The 15,589-nt window shown below is 40.7% G+C and overlaps 1 protein-coding gene across 1 annotated transcript in view; it reads right to left on the bottom strand.

Moving 5' to 3' along the window:
• The window catches only part of LOC120029523 (vesicle-fusing ATPase), a 46,752-nt gene extending 34,682 nt beyond the window's left edge, over positions 1–12,070 (bottom strand). Inside the window, exon 1 of the mRNA XM_038974781.1 lies at positions 11,968–12,070. Coding sequence (XP_038830709.1) covers positions 11,968–11,979 — 12 coding nt within the window. The 5' untranslated portion in view covers positions 11,980–12,070. The remainder of the gene's footprint in view (positions 1–11,967) is intronic.
• Positions 12,071–15,589: the final 3,519 nt, after the last annotated feature.

Here is a 15,589-nt window from a genome sequence, read left to right on the forward strand (position 1 = left end):
TTTTAGAATAAGGCTGTAATGTAACAAAATGAGGAAAAAGTCAAAGGGTCTGAATACTTTCCGAATGCACTGTACGTTTTCGTGTTTGTGAGACTCACCTTGCCATTGAGGCAAGGTGAGTCATATATTAGTGTGTATCCCAAACTGTTCAGACAGAAGTTAGCAGATCAGATGTATTGTGGGGATCATTTTTGTGAGAAGACCGAATTTTGGGATGTCTCATGGTCTGCGACACTAGTTCTGCGACCTTTCACTGCAGATGTGGAAGAGCGACATCGGCAGATGCAGTGGATTGAGACGCAGCCCATGCAAATATCTCTAGCTTAAACTGACAGCGAGCCAGCTACAGTCTGATTTTTTAATCATGCCAATTATTTTTCTGCGGGGGATTTCCTGCAATTCCTTCAATAGCTTATACTGTGTTCTTATGTTGTCCGAGTGACTCAAACATAACAAGATCAAATGGGGGCCTGTCATGCCAAATAGTGTCCCACTGTCAAAAAGTGCCGCCCCCCCTCACGTCACAATGGGAGTCGCTGAGTTCTATCAAAAAATATTACCTAAAAATTGCTCTCCAAAAACAATGTTTTTGACAGTGACAACCTGCTGCTTCAAGAAAATATGATTTAAATAAGAATAAATAATTAAGCTGTTTTTAGATTGGCGTTAGCTACTGTACTTATTTACCTCAGTCTGCCTAGCCAGCTAGCCAGCTACAGTCGCTAGCTAGCTAGACAGTTTTATTTAGCTTACGTTAGCTACTGTAACCTATTGGAGCTTTGTTTGTATTTAGCTTGCACTTCAAATGGCATCCCTCTGAGATTTTATTTTATCTTTCCAAACAGGCAAAGTACTATGAAGGCACCACTGATCTCGACAAGAGGCGCAACATTCAGAGAAATTCACAATTCAGGGTAATGTTAAGAAGTTAACTTCTATTTGATAACTGGACAGATTTAGCTATGTACAACAATCTTTCAACAACCATTTTCTATCTAGCTAGTTGGTCATCTACATGTTGCTAACTATACATATAGTTCAGTGGAGGCTGCTGAGGGGAGGATGGCTCATAATAATGTATGGAGTAAATGGAATCAAACAAGTGGTGGGGTTGATACCATTCCATTGACTCCATTCCAACCATTATTATGAGCCATCCTCCCCTCAGCAGCCTCGACTGATATAGTTACATGTCTGTCATATTGAGGTATCTAGCTATAAGTTAAAACTGATCAATGAAATGGATAGGTCTAAGCAACTATGGTAAAGACAGACAGACAGACACAGACAGACAGAGAGCAGTGCAAATGTACTTAAACTTATTTAAACTCTTCTCTCCCAACTTGTTAGGCAATCATATGTACCTAGCGAGGGAAGGATGGCTAGCCACACAGGAGGGTGATTTCTACTAAGGAGGCCGTGCTGACCAAGACGCAAGCTGGCCATTTCGGAGTGAAGCGCATGATAGCCATAAATCAACCTACGCTTCTTCTGACAGGGAATTGTCAAGGAGGTGGACAGCTGGTCAAGTGAAATAACCTTTTGTTTATCAATCGCATTCTATTATATCTGAAAATACAAAAGGTTTCAATTTGTCATTTTTGCTTGAAAAAAAGGTCAGTACACTTTAAATGTCAGGGGTGGACCTCATCGGAGCCTTCATGAAATCCAGGAACGGCAACTGCTGGTGTCTGACGGCGACTGATCACTTTACCAAGTGGGTGTTGGCAATACCCATTAAGCTCAGTAATGGAAGAGTGCGTGCTTAACTCTAAACTCCCTTCTGTAACCCATTAAAAAAGGTTGCTTGGAACCAAAAATAGATTTTAGTTTTGTATGATACCCATCAAGGACGAGACTGGCAAGGCCACCTCCAAGGCAATGATGGACAGCTTTAGGTAGGCTATACCTTCCAAAAGTGTTAAAAAGTACATATCTCCCATTTATAACACTGCACTAATCCATCAAATTTTCTCCCTGTAAAAAGTGTAACCTGTGTGTTTGCTTGTCTCTGCCTCCTACCCTGTTCCCTTGAACTCTTCTCCTGTTCTTCCGGACCTTTGGGTTCTGCCAAGACCCAGACGTGAATCTATGGGATCAATATCATGCCAAATGTATTGTGAACTCACAGCATGCATTTTGTATTCATGTATCATGATCTGTACAAATAAACTACCAATCCACAAATGTAAATCGCTACCCACAAATAAACACCTTTTGATTTGTATTTGTAAATCGATATTGCATTCAATTTTTTTTAGAACTGCAGATATGCAGGTCATTTCCAAGAGCCTTAAGTAAAATGACTACCATAAAGATTTGCACATATATGGAGTTGCATATCTCTACTTTGGAAGCACTTAGGTCACCTGACTTTTGGCAGGGGTTTGATGACAAGAAAAAGGCAAGAATTTCTCACGTAGAAAAAAAGTTATCACAGTAGAAAGCGATTTGTAGTCGTAGAAAAATGGTTTGTATCCATAGAAAGCGATTTCTATAAAATCGCTGGCAGCCTCTCGTTGGGCCATGTTGATGCCTGACTTTCAAGGCTGCAGAAATTATAGTATGGTAACCATAATATGTAAATCATAGTATGTCCAACTTAAATAATTGAAAGCCCTAGATTACTCTATATTTACAACACTATTGCGGTGTACACCCGTTCATCACACAAATAGTTGAATTAGCTGGCCAGTGTGATAGCGCCACTAGATGTGAAGGATATATCATACAGACTTTGTAACAAACAGTACTGCCTCCGTCCCTCGCCCCAACCTGGGCTTGAACCAGGGACCCTCTTGCACACATCGACAACAGCCACCCTCGAAGCATCGTTACCCATTGCTCCACAAAAGCCGCGGCCCTTGCAGAGCAAGGGAAACAACTACTTCAAGGTCTCAGAGCGAGTGACGTCATCGACTGAAATGCTATTAGCGCGCACCGCTAACTAGCTAGCCATTTCACACCAGTTACACTCACCCCCTTTGACCGCCTCCTTTTCCGCAGCAACCAGTGATCCGGGTCAACAGCATCAATGAGATCAACTTTTATGGGATCATTCATTTTTTCTACAACTACAAATCGCTTTCTACTCGTGAGAATTTTTGTCTTCATAGCAGTCGTTTTACTTAAGGTCCTTGGAAATAACCTGAACATCTGCAGTTATAAAACAATTCTAATGCTATATATACATTTGGCATGATATTGATCCCATATGGATCCACCTGATGTCCTCCATTACCAACCACCCTCCAACTTCTCATTACATCATCTACAGCTACTGTTATTGTCATTATCTGCTAAGAAATGTTCATGCTCTATCATACTGGGTACAGAATATGTGAGATACACAGATTGGCTAAAAACACTAGCACTGCAAGCACTCAGAACAAAGAGAGCAGCAGTGCCTGGACTTTGCAGTCTCCCTCTTCAAATCCCCCTTCCAAGCCTGCTGAGAACAAGTGAGAGGCAGAACCTCCCACCCACACAGCAACCACCTCCTCAATATTCCACACACCAGAATTCAGTATTTTAGTCTTAAATTGTATTAAATTGCCATGTGTGTACAAAAAATGTTTTTTTTATAGAAAAATGTTTTATAACACAACTGTACCAAAAAATATCAAAAGTTCTTAATCTTAAATATTGGCAGGTTGGTTTTCACAGCCGTTTCACAAGGTGTTCATTATTGGAAAGTATCCTTTGGTGGTATTTATTTGCTCCACATTATTCTTTGTTGTATCCTAGGACCTACAATAGATACATATATATTCAACCACAAGGGTGTACTAATGAGCAATGCGAGAAAAATAAAAATCCATCGTAACATTTGTGGCCTGCTGGAGGTCATTTTGCAGGGCTCTGGCAGTGCTCCTCCTTGCACAAAGGCGGAGGTAGCGGTCCTGCTGCTGGGTTGTTGCCCTCCTACGGCCTCCTCCACGTCTCCTGATGTACTGGCCTGTCTCCTGGTAGCGCCTCCATGCTCTGGACACTACGCTGACAGACACAGCAAACCTTTTTGCCACAGCTCGCATTGATGTGCCATCCTGGATGAACTGCACTACCTGAGCCACTTGTGTGGGTTGTAGACTCCGTCTCATGCTACCACTAGAGTGAAAGCACCGCCAGCATTCAAAAGTGACCAAAACATCAGCCAGGAAGCATAGGAACTGAGAAGTGGTCTGTGGTCACCACCTGCAGAACCATTCCTTTTTTGGGGGTGTCTTACTAATTGCCTATAATTTCCACCTTTTGTCTATTCCATTTGCACAACAGCATGTGAAATTTATTGTCAATCAGTGTTGCTTCCTAAGTGGACAGTTTGATTTCACAGAAGTGTGATTGACTTGGAGTTACATTGTGTTGTTTAAGTGTTCCCTTTATTTTTTTGAGCAGTGTATATATATATATATATATATATATATAAAACAATATCGGCCGATTAATCGGTATCGGCTTTTTTTGGTCCTCTAATCGGTAAAGGGTGTTGAAAAATGATAATCGGTCGACCTCTAGTCTCATCGTTGTCAGTGATCAGGCCTACCACTTGTGACTTCGGCAAACTTAATGATGGTGTTGGAGTCATGCACATGGCCACACACTCATGGGTAAACAGGGAGTACGGGGGGGGCGACGACGACTAAACACGCAACCCCGAGGGAACCCAGTGTTCAGGATCAGCGTGGCAGATGTGTTCTTGCCTACCCTTACCACCTGGGGGGGGGGGGGGGCACGTCAGGAAGTCAAGGATGCAGTTGCAGAGGGAGGTGTTTAGTCACAGGGTCCTTAGCTTAGTGATAAGCTTTGAGGGCACTATGGTGTTGAACGCTGAGCTGTAGTCAACCTACGTGAGAATGCTGTCGGTTTTCCTTTTGTCCAGGTGGGAATGGGCAGTGTAACGGAGATTACATCATCTGTGGATCTGTTGGGGCGGTATGCAAATTGAAGTGGGTCTAGGGTTTCTGGGATGATGGTGTTGACGTGAGCCATGACCAGCCTTTCAAAGCACTTCATGGCTACAGACGTGAGTGCTATGGGGCGGTAGTCCTTTAGGCAGGTTACCTTGCCGTTCTTGAGCACAGAGACAATGGTGGTGGCTGCTTGAAACATTGTAGGTATTACAGACTCGGCCAGAGTGAGGTTGAAAATGTCAGTGAAGACATTTGCCAGTTAATCAGCGCATGCTCCGAGTATGTGCCCTGGTAATCCATCTGGCCCTGCAGCCTTGTGAATGTTTACCTGTTTAAAGGTCTTACTCACATCGGCTACAGAGAGAGTGATCACACAGTCTTCCGGAACAGCTGGTGCTCTTATGCATGCTTCAGTGTTGCTTTCCTCGAAGCGAGCATAAAAAAGGCATTTCGCTCATCTGGTAGGCTCGCGTCACTGGGCAGCTCGCGGCTGGGTTTCAATTTGTAATCCGTAATAGTTTGCATACCCTGCCACATGCGACGAGCATCAGAGCAGGTGTAATAAGATTCAATCTTAGTCCCGGATTGATGCTTTGCGTGTTTGATGGTTTGTCAGAGAGCATAGCGGGATTTCTTACAAGTGTCCTGCTCCTAGAAAGCGGCAGCTGTAGCCTTTAGCTCAGTGCGGATGTTGCCTGTAATTCTTGGCTTCTGGTTGGGATATGTACGTACGGTCACTGGAGGGGGACGATGTCGTCAATGCACTTACTGATGAAGCCGATGACTGATGTGCTTTACTCCTCAATGACATCGGATGAATCCCGGAACATATTCCAGTCTGTGCTAGCAAAAAACAGTCCTGTAGCTTAGCATCCGCATTATCAGACCACTTCCGTAATGAGCGAGTCACTGGTACTTCCTGCTTGAGTTTTTGCTTGTAAGCGGGAATCAGGAGGATAGAATTATGGTTAGATTTGCCAAATGGAGGGTTAGCTTTGTATGCGTCTCTGTGTGTGGAGTAAAGGTGGTGTAGAGTTTTTTTTTCCTCCTCTGGTTGCACATGTGACATGCTGGTAGAAATGAGGTAAAATGGATTTACGTTTTCCTGCCTTTTCTCAATAGGGGGTGCTGTTGGCACTTTGTAATAATTACGTTCCCAAATTAAACTGCCTCGTACTCAATTCTTGCTCGTACAATATGCATATTATTATTACTATTGGATAGAAAACACTCTCTAGTTTCTAAAACTGTTTGAATTATATCTGTGAGTGAAACAGAACTGGACTTAGAGCAATTTTCCTATGTGGATGTGAGAATGCAAAATTTTGCAAGCTGCTCTGAGATCTGTTTATAAATCTGCCTGTCTTCTATTGGTTGAGATGCACTGCATACGCCTTCCCCTGGATGTTAGCGAATAGGGAGACTTGAAATGGAGTCTCTACGTAGATCTGAAAGGTTATAAATGGCTTGGGAAGAAAAGTACTGGTCTTTTCCCTCTTCGCTCTGACGCAGGAAGGACCTTGGCATATCGTACTAGAAACTTCGGTTATAGCTCTTAGAAATTTCCGGCTGTGTTTTTATTCGATATAGGCTTTAAAGACATCATAATGTTGTTATTTTAAACCGAATTATATCAGTTTATGTCAGTATATTGCGATTTTCGGGTATTTATTTTCGTGGCGTTCTAGGGAGTTGGGTATCTCTGTCTCAAATGCTAACGTTTACTGCTAATTGCAACGTTAAAGAGGACGTTCTACAACCGAGCAACGATTCTTTTGGACAAAGGACACCTTTCCCAAGATTCTGATGGGAGTTCATCAAAAAGTAAGAACTATTTATGCTGATAATTCGTTGTTCTGTTGAAAAATGTCAAATGCATAAGCCGCCATTAATTTCAGTGCAGCCTCGCTTTAACGCACGCTGTATGTTGAAGTAACGTTAATTTTAAAAATGTAACACAGCGATTGCATTAAGAACTAATTTGTCTTTCATTTGCTGTCCAACCTGTATTTTTTAGTCAAGTTTAGGATTAGTTACTGATTAGAATAGGTGCCTCTCCAAAGATTTCTCCCGACATTTTCTGGGCAGCTTTGCTACTTTTCTCATTGTATAACCACGATTTGTGCCGCTAAATATGCACATTTTCGAACAAACTCTATATGCATTGTGTAATATGATGTTATAGGACTGTCATCTGAAGAATTCTGAGAAGGTTAGTGAAAAAAATTATATATTTTGGTGGTTTATACGTTATCGCTATTTTTGGCTTGAATCAATGCTGTTGTGATGTTTGCTATTGTGGTAAGCTAATATAATGCTATATTGTGTTTTCGCTGTAAAACACTTGGAAAATCTGAAATATTGGCTGGATTCACAAGATCTGTGTCTTTCATTTGCTGTACATTTGTTGTATTTTTAAGAAATGTTTTATGATGAGTAATTAGGTAATACACGATGGTCTCTGTAGTTATTCTAGTTGCTTTGGTGAGAGTTGTGATGGTGGCTGCAATGGTAAACTATGATTTATACCTGAAATATGCACATTTTTCTAACAAAACATATGCTATACAATAAATATGTTATCAGACTGTCATCTGATGAAGTTGTTTCTTGGTTAGTGGCAATTTATATCTTTATTTGGTCGAATTTGTGATAGCTACTGATGCAGTAAGAAAATGGTGGAGTAAAAAAAGTGGTGTCTTTTGCTAACGTGGTTAGCTAATAGATTTACATATTGTGTCTTCCCTGTAAAACATTTTAAAAATCAGAAATGATGGCTGGATTCACAAGATGTGTATCTTTCATCTGGTGTCTTGGACTTGTGATTTAATGATATTTAGATGCTACTATTTACTTGTGACGCTAGGCTATGCTAGTCAGCTTTTTTACTGATGGGGGTGCTCCCAGACCCAGGATTGGGAGGAAGTAGAAGTTAAATCCCCGGTCACTAGGAAAACTGGGTGAATATTATCTTGTTTGCTTATGGCCTGATACAGCTTGTTGATTGAGGTCTTAATACATGCATCAATTTGTGGTGGTAAATAGACAGCTACGAAAAATATAGATAAAAACTATCTAGTGATAGTAAATAGTGTAGTCTACAGCTCATCATGAGGTACTCTACTTCAGGCAAGCAAAACCTTGAGACTTCCTTAATATTAGAGATTGCGCATCAACTATTGTTGACAAATAGACACCACCCCTCGTCTTAAAGGAGGTTGCTGGTCTGTCTTGCCAATGCACAGAAAACCCAGTAACTGTATATTATCCATGTCCTCGTTCAGCCACAACTCAGTGAAACAGAAGATATGTCCCGTTTATACTCCAGTGATTGCACGGTCGCCAGTAGGACGGATGGTAAAGGCAGATTATCCACTCACCAACTAATTCTAAACCAAGCACCCGGATATGCACTCCCTGTATCGGCATCTCCTCTTCATATGAATTTGGGCCTGGTCCGGGAGGAGCCGTACATTTTTCACCTCCGATTCATTAAATAAAACATCTTTGTTTAGTCAGAGGTGAGTAATCGATGTTGTGATGTCCAGAAGCTCTTTTCAGTCATAAGAGACAGTGGCAGACACATTATGTACAAATAAAAGTTAAACATGAAAACACACACACAGAATAGCACAATTGGTTAGAAGCCCATTAAAATGGCAGCCATCGCCTCCGGCGCCATTAACTGTGGCGTCCCACCACTAAATGAATATAGGAGAAACACTGGGTGTACTCCTGAGGGGGGAAGAGGCATTGTTGGGACCTCTTCACGATTGTGATGGTGTGTTTGGACCATGATAGATCCTTAGTGTTGTGGACACCAAGGAATCTTTCAACCCGCTCCACTACACCCTGTCCATGTGAAAAGGATGTGTTCAGTAGAGTTGGGTGGTATACAGATTTTCATACCGTCATACTGTACCATACCGGGGTATACGGTATTACTTGATGTGCACACAAGGGCAGCTATAATTTATTTTAATAATAACTTTTTGTGAGGGACACACACACACACACACACATGCTTCTCTCCTCCATTTCAACAACCCCCCAAAAAATAACAAAGGTGCTGGGGTGAACAGCGGCGCTGTTTCCCCAAATAGAGACTCGATCTTTTATATTTTTAGGATGGTATTACTGAAATCAAAATAAAATGTGATGCGTACAGTCAGTGATTTTCTGGGAAACCACTTTGGTGCAAAAGTAGCCCGAAATAAGCATAGGTTTTGAGTACATTTGAGCTGCCCTGTATACCAACCAACATCAAAGATACTAATGTTATTTTGGAATTAATCCAATGATGCTAATAAACATCATGGAAAACTGAGTTGGATACTGGGCTGACCGGAGAAATCTCTGGAGCTTTTCCACTCTAAGGCAAATACTTTCTAATGATTTGTGGAACACTGCGAGCACAGTTTTAGCTAAGCAGCTGTTTTAAGTTGCAGATTGTGTTTAAAGGTAGACTCAATAAAATGAGATTATCTGTGGTGCTGCTCGTGACATTGAGATGAGTGAGACGCAAGACTTTGCTCTCACACAGTCACACGGTATCTGCGCATGTGCACGGGTTAGTGCTTCAACGCTCTTATTTGTTGGGGGAAATTGACCTACTATGCTGTTTACTTTCTGCATCTACAATACCGGTCAAAAGTTTTAAAACACCTACTCATTCAAGGGTTTCTTTTTTTGACTATTTTCTACATTATAATACAATAGTTTAGACATCAAAACTATGAAAACACATATGGAATCATGTTAGTTACCAAATAAGTGTTAAACAAATCTAAATATATTTTATATTTGAGATTCTTCAAATAGCCATCCTTTATCTTGATGACAACTTTGCACACTCTTGGCATTCTCTCAACCAGCTACCTGGAATGCTTTTCCATCGGCCTTGAAGGAATTCACACATATGCTGAGCACTTGTTGGCTGCTTTTCCTTCACTCTGCAGTCCAACTCATCCCAAACCATCTCAATTTGGTTTAGGTCAGGGGGTTGTGGAGGCCAAGTCATCTGATGCAGCACTCCATCACTCTCCTTGGTCAAATAGCCCTTACACAGCCTGGAGGTGTGATGGGTCATTGTCCTGTTGAAAAATAAATGATAGTCCCACTAAGCCCAAACCAGATGGGTTGGTGTAATCGCTGAAGATTGCTGTGGTAGCCATGCTGGTTAAGTGTGCCTTGAAATCTAAATAAATCACAGACAGTGTCACCAGCAAAGCACCCCCACACCATAACACCTCCAAGCAGAGATCATCCGTTCACCCACACCGCATCTCACAAAGACACGCTGCTTGGAACAAAAATCTCCAATTTGGACTCAAGACCAAAGGACAAATTTCCACCGGTCTAATGTACATTGCTCATGTTTCTTGGCCCAAGCAAGTCTCTTCTTATTATTGGTGTCCTTTAGTAGTGGTTTCTTTGCAAAAATTCAACCATGAAGGCCTGATTCACAGTCTCCTCTGAACAGTTGATGTTGAGATGTGTCTGTTACTTGAACTCTGAAGGATTTATTTGGGCTGCAATTTCTGAGGCTGGTAAGTCTAATGAACTTATCCTCTGCAGCAGAAGTAACTCTGGGTCTTCCTTTCCTGTGGTGGTCCTCATGAGAGAATTTCATCATAGAGCTTGATGGTTTTTGCAACTACACTTGAAGACACTTTCAAAGTTCTTGAAATTTTCCGTATTGACTGGCATTCTTGTCTTTAAGTAATGATGGACTGTCGTTTCTCTCTGCTTATTTGAGCTGTTCTTGCCATAATATGGACTTGGTCATTTACCAAATAGGGATATCTTCTCTATACCCTCCCGACCTTGTCACAACTGATTGGCTCAAACACATTAAGAAGGAAAGAAATTCCACAAATTAACATAAGGCAGCACACCTGTTAATTGAAATGCAATCCAGGTGACTACCTCATGAAGCTGGTTTAGAGAATGCAAAGAGTATGCAAAGCTGTCATCAAGGCAAAGGGTGGCTATTTTAAGAATCATATAAAATATATTTTGATTTGTTTAACACTTTTTTGGTTACTGCATGATTCCATTTGTTTTATTTGATAGTGTTGATGTCTTCACCATTATTCTACAATGTAGAAAATAGTAAAAATAAAGAAAAACTTTTGACCTGTAGTGTGTCATAATCACTGAGTCTACCTTTAAGGGAATTCCTCACATTCTATCCAAATGTAATCAACTCAAACGTTCTACATGTACATAAAATACTTACAGGAAGAACTACCCCTAGACGTGAGCAAGACTGTTTGACAGCTACAGCCTTTGCATTATAGGGGCCCCAGTTACTAAATAACATTGTGTCATCCACAGATTTCACACTCTACAGTCAAAGATGAATGAAACCCCTTTCATCTGTGCTACAGTGCCACTGTCAGCCAGTGGATACCTAGCTAGTCCACATTGTTCAAGTATCTTGAAAGTCGAAAGCTCTAGCTAATGTTGAATTATATTTGGTCTAAAAAGGACTTAGTTATCTGTTGTTGTGCCTCTTTCCCAGCAGTCAGACATTTCAATTTCACTTCCCTGGTGGTACTAGTGTGTGTGTGTGTGTGTGTGTGTGGGCACTGGACTATCTATCTAACTAGCCTGGTATTGACAGCTAGTCAACAAGTTAGCCAGCTGTCAAATCTTGCTGGCAGTAGAGATGTAACTTGTTTCGCTAGCTGTATCCTTTCATACTGCGCAGGCTTAACTAGCAAGCTACTATCAGTATGAGGTTTCCTGTTCAAGACTGACTAGAGATACAGCATAGAGAGATACTATTTGACTGTATTGTATAGCTAGCTTGATATTACATGGCTTGCAGTGGACACTAACCCTAAGATACTCGTCTTCCGGGCTGAGGTTTGAATGACGTACTCTGCCACACAGGCTAGTAGTGTGTGTGTGTGTGTGTATTGGAGGTAGCTAGCTAGCTAGCTAACGGTAGCTAGTAGTATCTGAAACATCCTTAAAACACAGCATTGTTATCATTCTCATCTATGTCTAAATATGTTTACCTAAAGCCATTTATTTAAAGCAAACTCACCCGGCCGGCCATATTGCTGTTTTTGGCGTTTTTCAAATACAATTCAGCGTAAATGTTCCCAGCACTGCTGACAGCACAATCGTTGAACTCCACTAATGCTACACAGGCTAAGTGGGCGGGATCGCCGTGACTTACGAAGTGATGTCATCACGCACACGTTGGTGAGGAAATATTTGGACAAACTACAGATTACCCAAACTCTGTTGGAAATTTTGGCCAGCGGGACAGCATATATATATTCACTCCGCAGGTAAATTTATCCCAGGTGTGTACATAGGTTATTAATAACACATATTTCGGAAACTGCACAATCAAACGATCTAATAAACTGCTTCAATATTGTGAGCATAAGTAGTTGTTTTTAACACACTCATAAACAAAAATATATATATTGTACATGATCAGGATTACTTTTATATGCCTATTCTCAATATGTGAATTTCCAAATTTGCTAGTATACAAATGGTCAGAGAGATTATTTTATAAAGTCAAATGGAAAAGTGAATACTTTATTGCAAATAGGCCGATCATAAAAACACTAAACAGAAAAGAGAACGAAAACACTTTTGAAAACATATTTATTTGAATTTATCTGAACATCAGATATACTCGGTAATTGTTAGTCAGCAAGAACCGTCTGCACATTTGATATTGATGTGTATAGAAACCAAAACAAGAAATACTTTTGGGGTTTTGGAAAACTGTTTGAAGCTGTGGATGCTGTATAGGGGGCTATATTTCAAACCTGTGAAATATCAATAAAAAATTATAAAATCTAAATTCACAAGTTGCGTTTGGTGGAATATTGGTGGACACTGTATTTCTGTAAACACTCAAATGAAACAGGTCCATCGTGTTTCTGCTCAACATCATACCTACAAGTAACTGCCAAAATAAAGGAAACACTTGAGTAAATGAGGGATACAAAGTATATTGAAAGTAGGTGTGGTTCCTAAGTTAATTAAGCAACTAACATCTCATCATGTTTAGGGTCATGTATAAAAATGACTAGTTGCCCATTATTTTGGCTACCATGGCTAGAAGAGATCTCAGTTACTTTGAAAGAGGGGCCTCAAAGGAGCATAGGGAGTTTAAAGGGTATGTGTATCAAATCAAATTTTATTGGTCACATTTAGCAGAGGTTATAGCGGGTGCGGTCGAAAGGCTAACGTTATTAACTCCTAACAATGCAGTAAAATGTCAATTACAAAATCCAATTAACCCAAATAGCACTCTTAACGGTAACCAAAAGGCAATCTATATGTATGTACACTGGAAGAATCTACAAAAGATATACTACGAATATGTACAGCCAGTGCTTGACTTGGGCAGCAGCTCACCGGAGCGGAGTACCAGCACCTCAATTTTTCTACTGCTCGAAAAATTATTGTGGAGCTCCTGCACCATAAACAGTACCAACACCCAAAATGAGTACTGGCACCTATTTCAGGCCAATTAAAGCACTGTGTACAGCATTAGATATATTGGTGAGTTATGTCAAGAATCCAGGATATAAATATATATGCAGTGTGTAACTAAATACTAAAGTACAGCAGTAGAAATATTAGAATGAGCTATGTTGGGAAGTGTCCAGTGCAGGGCTTTCCAACCCTGTTCCTGGATAGCTACAGTCCTGTAGGTTTTTGCTCCAACCCTAATCTAGCTCACCTGATTCTAAAAATGTGCTGGTTGATAAACTGAATCAGGTTAGTTACAACTGGTGTTGGAACGAAAACCTAAAAGAGGGTAGCTCTCCAGGAACAGGGTTGGAGAACCCTGGTTGAGTGGTTCAACGTCTCTGACATCAGACAGCAGTGTGTGTGACTGTGTGTGTGTCACAGGATCTCAACCCAATTGAACACTTATGGAAGATTCTGCATTTTCCACCACCATCAACAAAACAACAGATTATGGAATTTCTCATGGAAGAATATTGTTGCATCCCTACAATAGAGTTACAGACACTTGTAGAATCTATGCCAAGGCGCATTTATGCTGTTCTGGCTGCTCGTGGTTGTCAAACGCCCTACTAAAACACTTTATGTTGGTGTTTCTTTTATTTTGTAAGTTACCTGTAGATTTACAGTACCAGTCAAAGGTTTGGACACACCTACTTATTCAAGGGTTTTTCTTTATTTTTCCTATGTTCTACATTGTAGAATAATAGTGAAGACATTAAAACTATGAAATAGCACATATGGAATCATGTAGTAACCAAAAAAGTGTTAAACAAATCTAAATACATTTTATATTTGAGATTCTTCAAAGTAGCCACCCTAATTTGTGGAATTTCTTTCCTTCTTAATGCATTTGAGCGAATCAGTTGTGTTGTGACAAGGTTGGGGTGGTATACAGAAGATAGCCCTACTAGGTAAAAGACCAAATCCATATTATGGCAAGAACAGCTCAAATAAGCAAAGAGAAACAACAGTCCATCATTACTTTAAGACAGGAAGGTGTCAATCCGGAACATTTCAAGAACTTTGAAAGTTTCTTCAAGTGCAGTCGCAAAAACCATCAAGGACTATGATGAAACAGTCTCTCATGAGGACCGCCACAGGAAAGAAAAGACCCAGAGTTACCTCTGCTGCAGAGGATAAGTTCAATAGAGTTAACTGCACCTCAGATTGCAGCCCAAATAAATGCTTCACAGAGTTCAAGTAATAGACACATTTCAACATCAACTGTTCAGAGGAGACTGCGTGAATCAGGCCTTCAAGGTCAAATTGCTGCAAAGAAACCACTACTAAAGGACACCAATAAGAAGAGACTTGCTTGGGCCAAGAAACACGAGCAATGGACATTACACTGGTAGAAATCTGTCCTTTGGTCTGATGAGTCCAAATTTGAGCTTGTTGGTTTCAACCGCAGTGTCTTTGTGAGATGCAGAGTAGATGAACGGATGATCTCTGCATGTGTGGTTCCCACCGTGGAGGTGGAGGTGTGATGGTGCTTTGCGGGTGACACTGTCAGTGATTTATGTAGAATTCATGGCACACTTAACCAGCATGGCTACCATAGCATTCTACAGCGATACGCCTTCCCATCTGGTTTGCGCTTAGTGGGACTATAATTTGTTTTTCAACAGGACAATGACCCAAAACACACCTCCAGGCTGTGATGGAGTGCTGCATCAGATGACCTGGCCTCCACAATCACATGACCTCAACCAAATTGAGATGGTGTGAGGTGGATTGGACCGCAGAGTGAAGGAAAAGCAGCCAAAAAGATCAACATTTGTGGGACTGTTGGAAAAGCATTCCAGGTGAAGCTGGTTGAGAGAATGCCAAGAGTGTGCCAAGGTGTCAAGGCAAAAGTTGGCTACTTTGAAGAATCTCAAATATAACATTTATTTTGATTTGTTTAACACTTTTTTGCTTACATGATTCCATGTGTGTTATTTCATAGATTTGATGTCTTCACTATTATTCTACAATGTAGAAAATAAAAAAAATAAAAAACCCTTCAATGAGTAGCTGTGTCCAAACTTTTTACTGGTACTGTGCATTACATCTAATCACCTCAAACTTTGTCCCAAAATGTATGGTTTTACACATTTGGCCCTACCTAACAGATACATGTAGTTGTGGACATTCTTGAAATGGGACTCCCACTAATGTTT

Source organism: Salvelinus namaycush, chromosome 35 (genome assembly GCF_016432855.1).
Source record: "Salvelinus namaycush isolate Seneca chromosome 35, SaNama_1.0, whole genome shotgun sequence".
Lineage (NCBI taxonomy): Eukaryota > Metazoa > Chordata > Actinopteri > Salmoniformes > Salmonidae > Salvelinus > Salvelinus namaycush.